The 9194-nt window shown below is 66.4% G+C and overlaps 1 protein-coding gene and 1 non-coding gene across 2 annotated transcripts; both read left to right on the forward strand.

The window, feature by feature from the left end:
- Positions 1-1639: 1639 nt before the first annotated feature.
- Positions 1640-9194, forward strand: EIF4A1 (eukaryotic translation initiation factor 4A1). The gene is given in 12 exon segments (XM_074983030.1): positions 1640-1694; positions 2726-2774; positions 3487-3619; positions 4007-4122; positions 4124-4147; positions 4910-5078; positions 5347-5456; positions 6549-6692; positions 6991-7128; positions 7410-7499; positions 7805-7884; positions 8357-9194. Coding segments are annotated over 12 exon segments (1221 nt in total). The 5' UTR covers positions 1640-1671; the 3' UTR covers positions 8502-9194.
- Positions 5129-5255, forward strand: LOC142005734 (small nucleolar RNA SNORD10). Its single transcript, XR_012643114.1, has one exon. It is a non-coding gene; the product is annotated as a small nucleolar RNA SNORD10 (small nucleolar RNA).

Raw genomic sequence — 9194 nt, forward strand, 5'->3', positions numbered from 1 at the left:
CCGCTGCCCAGCCTCAGTCTCCTTCGCTGCAGTTTAAGCCCATTGTTTTGTCCTGTCTTCAGACGCCCAGGAGAACCATTTCTCTCTCTCCTCCTCCTGACCCTCTTGTAAGTACTTGAAAACCGCCGTCACCTCCCCTCTTGGCCGTCTCTCTCCGGCATCCCGTGTCGTTCGTGTGCTCTAGCCCTTGCGTCCTTGGCTCTCGCTCTTCTCCCGACCCTCTGCAATTTCTCCCTGTCTGTCCTGAAAGGCTGACGCCACCTGAGCCCACGACTGACTCCTCCGCCTCTTCACGCAGCCCCGGCGCAGGTTTGCTTCTCTAGTTTTTTGCACCGGCATCACATCGCAGCCTCATCCGCCGGTTGGGGGTCGGTTCTGGCTCCTCGATCCCCCTTCTGCAAAGCTCCTTCTAGGGGGTCCAGGGTTCCCTCATTTTTTTTTCCATCCCGGGGGAGAATGTGTTTTGTTCAGGGCAGAGGCAGGTGCGGCTGGGCGCCCCCAGTGGACCGACAGGCCTGGGACTCTATTGAGGTGGGGGGGGGGGGGGTGGCTGGTTGAGGATGGAGGAAGCCAGGGGAGGGGGTTGCCGGAAAGGGGCAGTCCAGGGATGGGCGGGGGGGGGGTGTGGGGGGTGAGTGAAATGGGGGTGCTCTGTTACCAGGAGATATCCTGGAGAGGGAAGGGGGGGGGCTGATGCCCCAAGAGGGGGGAGGCTGCTGGGGTGGACGTAGCTGGCTGGGGCAAATTGGGGGGTCAGGGGCGGAGGAGGGGGGGATAGGTCAGTGGGGACAGGGGTGGGAGGGGTGCAGGCCCGGGGGGCACAAGGACAGGGTTGGGGTTCAGAGGCTGGAGGGGAACACGGGGGGGGGCACAGGGTGGGGGGAGAGGCTGGGGTGAGGGGTCCGGAGCCCAGGGGGCAGCAGGTGGGGGGCGGGGTTCGGCGGCCGGAGGGGAACACTACGGAGGGATGCGGGTCGGGTACGGAGGCCGGGTGGGGGGTGACACCGGGGGGGGACACGGGGGGGGGTTGGGGCGGGGTACGGAGGCCGGGGGGGGGGGAGGACGCGGGGCTGGGTACGGAGGCCGGCGGGGGACACGGGGGGGGTTGGGGCGGGGAACGGAGGCCGGGGGGGGGGGAGGACGCGGGGCTGGGTACGGAGGCCGGCGGGGGACACGGGGGGGGGGGGGTTGGGGGCTGGGTACGGAGGCCGGCGGGGGACACGGGGGGAGGGGGGACGGACACGGGGCTGGGTACGGAGGCCGGCGGGGGAAACGGAGGGGGGGTGCACCAGCCTCCCCGCACTAGGCCGTGGCCCGCTCCGAGCCTTTCAGCGGCCCACCCACGTGCCGCCAACCCCGGCGGCCTCACTTCCGGCCAGGGCGCAGGCCGGGCCCCGCCCCTTCCGGCGCCCTGAGCGACGCGAGCCCCGGCCAATCGCCGCCCGTCTTGTTGGCGCCGGGTGGGCGGGGAGATGACATCACGCGTCGCCTCTCCTAACCCCCCCCCGCCCTACCCTCAACGCCGACGTCACCGGCCGGAGCCGGGCGCGGGCGGCCAATGGGCGCGGGACCGGGGGGAGCGGGCGGCCAATGGGCGGCGGGCGCGGGGGCGGGGCTTGCGGCGGCGTTATAAGCGCCGGCGAGGCGGGCGGGGGCAGGATCCTGCCGAGGATGTCTGCAAGTCTGGAGAGCCGGTGAGTGCGCCACAGGCCGGGCCGTACCACTGCCTATCCCCCCCCCTCCCCCCCCGGTCGGGCCGTACCATTGCCCACCTCAGCGTTCTATTCCCCCGCCGCGGGCCGGACCATTCGGGGGACTGGGGGGGGGGTAGAAGCCCCCCCCACTATGGGCGCTACCATCTTTTCAATGGGCAGGGGAGCCCATTCGCGCGCGGGGGGGGGAGGGGAAGAGATTATTCAGTGGCTTTCAAGGAGGGCCTGGGCGGAGCCATTTCGGTGGGGGGGGGAAGTCTGGGCGAGACCATTTCCCAGACAGGGGGGGTTCTTTCCCGGAGGGGGCTGGACGGATCCATTCCCCCCGCCGGCGGTGGGAGGCTCGGGGGGGGGTGGGGGAAAAGAGAGAGAGAGAGAAGCGCCGCCATTTTGTGATGGTGCGAGACCCAGGAGGCGGCCTGGCCGCGGGCGGAACCATTTGCGCCTCCCGCCGGGGGGGGGGGGGGCGAGTCCATTTGGGCCGAAGCGGGGGAAGGAGGGGGGGCGACGCGCGTTGGTATCTCCTGGGCCGATCCATCCGTTGATAGGGGAGGGGGGATGTAGAATCTTCCCGTGGACGAGCCCATTCGGGGACGGGGGGAGGAGCAGAATCTTCCCGTGGACGAGCCCATTCCCTGGGGAACGCGGGGGGGGGGGGAAGGCCGCCGGCTGGGCCCATTGTCTTGCCGCGCCGCGCGGCATCCGGGCACCGCGGCGCTGACGTCACGGCGGTCCGGCCGGGGGGGGGGAAGGGGCGGGACTTCCGCCCGGGCCGCACGTGGAGCGACAGGGAGAGGCCACTTCCGGTCCCGACTTGACGGGTGCGGGGGAAGGGAATGGGCGGGGCTTAGCTCCTGGGCGGTGGGGGAGGGGCTGAGTGTGGGGGGGTTAAGGAGGGCTCTGGGGGGAGGGGCTGTGTAACTGCCCCCCCCCCCCATTGGGGTGCTCCATGTTGGGGTCTCTGCCCCTCCCCCACGTCCCCTGAGCTCTCCTGGCTTTTGTCTCCCGCCCAGATCTAGAGACAATGGCCCCGAGGGAATGGACCCCGACGGCATCATTGAGGTGAGCGGGGGAGGGGTGGGCTCGTGCCGTGGGGGGTTCAGACGGGGGCGGGGGGGGGGATCGGGCCCTGGGGAGGGGGGCGGGGGGGGTTCCCACAGAGGGGAGAGGTCAGTTCTTGGGGGGGGGGGTGCAGGGCTCGAGTCCCAGGGTGGGGGGCTGGGGGGGGTTCCCACAGAGGGGAGAGGTCAGTGCTGGGGGGTGGGGGGTTTAACACAGGCGCTGGGGTGGGTTCCCACAGAGGGGAGAGGTCAGTTCTTGGGGGGGGTGGGGTAGAGGGCTTGAGTCCCTGGGGTGGGGGGCTGGAGGGGGTTCCCACAGAGGGGAGAGGTCAGTGCTGGGGGGGCAGTTCACACAGGGGCTGGGATGGAGGGATCGGGTCCTGGGGGCGTGAGGCTGGGGTGGGTTCCCACAGAGGGGAGAGGTCAGTGCTGGGGGGTGGGGGGATCAAGTCCCTGGGGGGGGTGGGGGTGGGTTCCCACAGAGGGGAGAGGTAAGTGCTGGGGGGTGGGGGGTTCACACAGGAGCTGGGGCCGAGGTAGAGGGATCGGGTCCCTGGGAGGAGGGCAGGGAGTGGGGTTAGCGCCTGCTGGGGGGGGAGGAAGAGGGATCGGGGCAGGGGTGGGGTCAGCGCCTCGGCAGGGGAGGGGGGAGGGGACTGGGGCGGTGGGAGGCATCTCCTGGGGTGTGAACTCTTCTCCCCCCCGCCCCCCAGAGCAATTGGAATGAGATCGTGGACAGCTTTGATGACATGAACCTGTCGGAGTCGCTGCTGCGGGGGATTTACGCCTACGGCTTCGAGAAGCCCTCAGCCATCCAGCAACGAGCCATTCTCCCTTGTATCAAGGGTGCGTGGGGCCTGGGGAGGGGGGGACCCCCACTTCCCCCGCTGCCTGGGCAAGGAGGCGCCTGGCTGGTGGCGCGGCTCTGAAATCCGGCGGGGGGAGAGAGAGGCGCCCCCCCAGTTCATCCCAGCGCAGCGTCCTGGGCGGTGGCTGCAGCTGGTTCATGCCGGGGGCACACGGCTGTCGGGGCTTCTCGGTGCTCGAAGGGAGAACCCAAGCTGCGCCCACCTCTGGGGCGGGGCGGCCGGGGACACGGGGACCCCTCGCCCGGCGCCGAGATGCGCCCACCTCTGGGGCGGGGTGGCCGGGGACACGGGGACCCCTCGCCCGGCGCCGAGATGCGCCCACCTCTGGGGCGGGGCGCTGATGCCTGTTTTTCGTCTCCTCCAGGTTACGATGTGATCGCCCAAGCCCAGTCTGGCACTGGGAAGACGGCCACTTTCGCCATTTCTATCCTCCAGCAGATTGAGCTGGATCTGAAGGCCACTCAAGCCTTGGTGCTGGCCCCCCACCCGCGAGCTGGCCCAGCAGGTGCGTTGCCCGGCGTGGGGTGGGCCGGCCCGTGCCCGCTTCGTCGCGGCAAACCAGCCTGGTCACTACCTCCCCGCCTGGCTCCTTCCTCCCTAGCCCCCGCAGGCTGACTAACCTGCCTTCCCTGCGGGGTGCCCCCAGGTGTTTCTCCCTGTGCCTTGGGGCACATAACATTTATTCTGCCGGGGACGTCACCCACAGCTCTCACCTGCCGCTCCCCCGGTGGTGTGACAAGGGGGTAACTTTGTCAGGATCAGGCCCCCTTCCCCCCCTCGCCCCCCCGCTGCCTGGGCAAGGAGGCGCCTGGCTGGTGGCGCGGCTCTGAAATCCGGCGGGGGGAGAGAGAGGCGCCCCCCCAGTTCATCCCAGCGCAGCGTCCTGGGCGGTGGCTGCAGCTGGTTCATGCCGGGGGTACACGGCTGTCGGGGCTTCTCAGTGCTCGAAGGGAGAACCCTCACCCGGCGCCGAGACGCGGCCGGTGACACGGGGACCCCTTGCCCAGCGCCGAGATGCGACTGCCTCTGGGGTGGGGTGGCCAGTTATAGGGGGATCCCCTCACCCAGCATTGAAATGTGCCCACCTCTGGGGCAGGGCGGCCGGTGACACGGGGACCCGGTGCCGAGATGCACCCACCTCTGGGGCGGGGTGGCCGGTTATGTGGGGGATGCCCTCGCCCGGCAGCGAGACGCGCCCCCCCCCCCCCAATGGGGCGAAGCCCAGTGGCCCGCTCCCTGCAGGCTCACCCCGGCCTCCCTGCTGCAGATCCAGAAGGTCGTGATGGCCCTGGGGGACTACATGGGGGCGTCCTGCCACGCCTGCATCGGGGGCACCAACGTCCGGGCCGAGGTGCAGAAGCTGCAGATGGAGGCTCCCCACATCATCGTGGGGACCCCTGGCCGGGTCTTCGACATGCTGAACAGGAGATACCTGTGTGAGTGGCTGGGGGTGGCCCGGGGGGGTTGCGGGGGCTGCCCCATGTCTGTTCTGTGATGATTCCCCATGCGTGTCAGCTGACCTGGCACCCCCTTGTGCCCTCCAGCTCGGCGTTCTGCCCTCTGGGCCTGGCCGGGGGCTACTGGGAGTGATCAGAGCTCCGTGACCTGAGAACAGCCCCTGTCTCGGTTCCCCCGGGGGGGGGGTGGATGCCACCCCTCCTGGCCCCACTTTCCTGGGCTAATGGCCTCCCCGCTCCCCCGCAGCACCCAAGTTCATCAAGATGTTCGTACTGGACGAGGCTGACGAGATGCTGAGCCGTGGGTTCAAGGACCAGATCTACGACATATTCCAGAAGCTGAGCGGGAACACCCAGGTGGGCTGGGCGTGGCCGGCGATGGGCGCCTCAGGAGCCAGTGGGGTAGTCATGGGGAGGGTTCTAGAGCTGGCTTACTGGCGAGCTGCCCACCCGTGATTCTAGAGCTGGCTGTGTGAGTCAAGAAAGGCTGAGGTGGGCCAAGGTAACTGGGGATCGTTCCAGCAGGGTGAGGTGCTGGGGGCGCCGTCTAGGTAAGATGACTTACGGCGTGCTAGGTGAGATGACTCACGGAGTGTTAAAATCTAGATCTAGAGAAACCTAGAAGCACTTTCCTGGGGTCTAGATCTGAAAGCCCAAGTCCCTAACCTCGAGGAGGTGGATTAGCTAGAACCCTGCTGGCAGAGGACGAGAATGGGAGCCAGAGCACGAGAACTAGATTTGATTGCTGTGGGCTGATCTAGAACAATGGAATGGCAAGATATCTAGAACCACCAGAATCTAGATGCACCACTAGAGGGACCTAGACCTGGGGATGTAGCACATCAGGTAGCTTCTCCATAGGATTAAGAGCCACCCGTTGAGGAATCTAGAAGTAGGCCCTGTCCATGGGAACCTAGACAGATCTAGAGCCTAGGAAGCAGAGCTGCTCAATAGAACCAGCCAATGCAGGTTTAGAACTATCAGGAGAAGAACCTAGAACTTCAGAGCACCTCTCTCTCTCTCTCTTTCCCCCCCAGGCGGTGCTCCTGTCAGCTACATGCCCATGGGTGTAGTGTAGGGTCTAGAACTGCTCGTAGACAGACTTCGAACTCAGGTCTTAGCTTCTCCATAGGATTTAGAGCCCCCATTAGAGGAACCTAGAGCCTGGGAAGCAGGCCTTGTCCATGAGTACCTAGAACTGCTGCTAGACAGACCTAGAGCCCAGGGAGCAGAGTTCCATGGGATTTAGCGCCTCCGACAGAGGAACCTAGAGCCTGAGAAGCTGAGCCAATCAATGCAGGGCTAGAACCATCCAGTAGACAGACCCAGAACTTCAGGGACAGAAACCTAGAACTCAGCGCAGTGCTTGAGCTGTGAGGGATTAGGTGGGGGTTCTTGAGTCAGGGAGGCGGACACCTGCCCCTCTCACTCCCTCGTGCCCCCCCCCAGGTGGTGCTGCTGTCGGCGACCATGCCCATGGACGTCCTGGAGGTGACCAAGAAATTCATGCGGGACCCGATCCGCATCCTGGTGAAGAAGGAGGAGCTGACGCTGGAGGGGATCCGGCAGTTCTACATCAACGTGGAGAGGGAGGTGCGGAGGGAAGAGGGGAGCAGCTCTAGGTAGACTTCCTCCCCACCCCCCCACCCCCCATCGGCATGGCTGGATTGATGGAGGGGCCCCCTCCGTGGCCCCCCCCGCAGTGTACCCCATGCGAGAAGAATTGGTCTCTCGGAACCATGGTCTCTCCCACGTCTCTGGGGGCGGGCCCTGAAACGGGGGGCACAGGCGGGGGGAGTTAGGGCTGAGCTCTCAGGGGATCCCCATAGGGATTTGGGGGAGGGGGCTGCCTGCCGTAGACCTGACCCCCTCCCCGGCTCCTGCCCCCCAGGAATGGAAGCTGGACACCCTGTGTGATCTGTATGAGACCCTCACCATCACCCAGGCGGTGATCTTCATCAACACCCGCCGGAAGGTGGACTGGCTCACGGAGAAGATGCACGCCCGGGACTTCACCGTCTCGGCCATGGTACGGCCCCCGGGGGCGGGGTGGAGCCAGGACTCCTGGGTTCTCTCCCCAGCGCTGGGAGGGCAGTGGGGGCTGGTGGTTAGAGCAGGGGGTGGGAGCCAGGACTCCTGGGTTCTCTCCCCAGCGCTGGGAGGGCAGTGGGGGCTGGTGGTTAGAGCAGGGGGTGGGAGCCAGGACTCCTGGGTTCTCTCCCCAGCGCTGGGAGGGCAGGGGGGGCTGGTGGTTAGAGCAGGGGCGGGACGCAGGGGGAGCCCCACTGACACTCCAGCCTCTCTCCCCAGCACGGCGACATGGACCAGAAGGAACGGGACGTGATCATGCGCGAATTCCGCTCTGGCTCCAGCAGAGTCCTCATCACAACTGACTTACTGGTGAGAGGGGGGCGCCGTGGGGCTGGGGGGCAGCTCTGCATCCCCCCCAAGCTGGGGGACCGGGGGGGGGGCACTGAGAGCAGCTGTCTCGTGAACCCCGGTGTCCGCGCACCCCCCAGGGCAATTCCCTCTCCGCCCAGCCTGCCCCATGCTGTGTGCGGAATGTAGCTCCCTGGGAGAGGAGGGTGGCTGCCCCCCGCGGCGGAGGCCGACCGCCCCGGTTCTCGGCCGCGGCACCGCAGCCCACAGCCCTGCCCCACGCGTGGGGGGCAGAGCCTGAGAATCTCTCTTCCCAACCCCCCAAGGCCCGCGGCATCGACGTGCAGCAGGTGTCGCTGGTGATCAACTATGACCTGCCCACCAACCGGGAGAACTACATTCACAGGTAGGGCGAGTGCCGCCCCCCTGCTCTAACCACCAGCCCCCCCTGCTGGGGAGAGAACCCAGGAGTCCTGGCTCCCACCTCTGCTCTAACCACCAGTCCCCACTGCCCTCCCAGCGCCGGGGAGAGAACCCAGGAGTCCTGGCTCCCACCCCCTGCTCTAACCACCAGCCCCCACTGCCCTCCCAGCGCCGGGGAGAGAACCCAGGAGTCCTGGCTCCCACCCCCTGCTCTAACCACCAGCCCCCACTGCCCTCCCAGCGCCGGGGAGAGAACCCAAGAGTCCTGGCTCCCAGCCCCTGCTCTAACCACCAGCCCCCACTGCCCTCCCCAGCGCCGGGGAGAGAACCCAGGAGTCCTGGCTCCCGGCCCCTGCTCTACCCCACCAGCCCCCACTGCCCTCCCCAGCGCCGGGGAGAGAACCCAGGAGTCCTGGCTCCCGGCCCCCCGCTCTAACCCCAGTCCCTCCCCCCAGGATCGGCCGAGGGGGGCGCTTCGGCCGCAAGGGCGTAGCCATTAACATGGTGACAGAGGAGGACAAGCGAACCCTGCGGGACATTGAGACCTTCTACAACACTTCCATCGAGGAGATGCCCTTGAACGTGGCCGACCTCATCTGAGCCGCCCCCCTCCTGGCGCTGCCCCGGCCGGCCCCCACCCCGGCTCCAGACTTTGTTTTTTTTAATTATTTACTTTGTTTTTGTTTTTTTGTTGGTTTTATTTTTTTTTTTTTCCGGCTTTTGAATAAATGTCACTTTTTGGAGGTGGAAAAACAAAAAAAACAAACAAAAAAAAAAAAGAAATATCCAACTTTAGCGTTTCTGTGGCATTTGTGTCTGTCGGCTTCTCCGGAGGCCAGCCTGTGGGGGCGGGGGGGACCCCAGGGCTCCGGGCCCCTCCCCCCCCCCCACTGTTTCCCCCCGGGGGTGGCTGGGTGGTTCCCACCTGTGTTGCCTTTAGGCCTCCTGGGTTCTCTCCACCCGGATCCGCTAACGAGCCGCCTTCGGAACCCAGGTGTCCGGCTCCCGTGTCACCAGAACGGCCGGGGGGTGGGGGTGAGGCGTAGTTCTGACTCCCCCGGCTTGAGGCATCTCTTAACGCCCCCCACCAATCGACGTAGACCACCCTGGTGCTGTATCCGACCGGACCTACCTCAGGGTTGGTAGCTGGGGGGTGGGAGGGGGCTTAAAAAGCCCCAGGAAGCTGGAAATGTCCCTGCCCCCCCCCCAGCCAAAATTGTGCCCCCTTTTGACGTCTTTTGTATAGTATTTATTGGAAGGAAACATACCGAATAAAAATCATCTCACACAATG

Source organism: Carettochelys insculpta, chromosome 34, assembly GCF_033958435.1.
Source record: "Carettochelys insculpta isolate YL-2023 chromosome 34, ASM3395843v1, whole genome shotgun sequence".
Taxonomy (NCBI): domain Eukaryota; kingdom Metazoa; phylum Chordata; order Testudines; family Carettochelyidae; genus Carettochelys; species Carettochelys insculpta.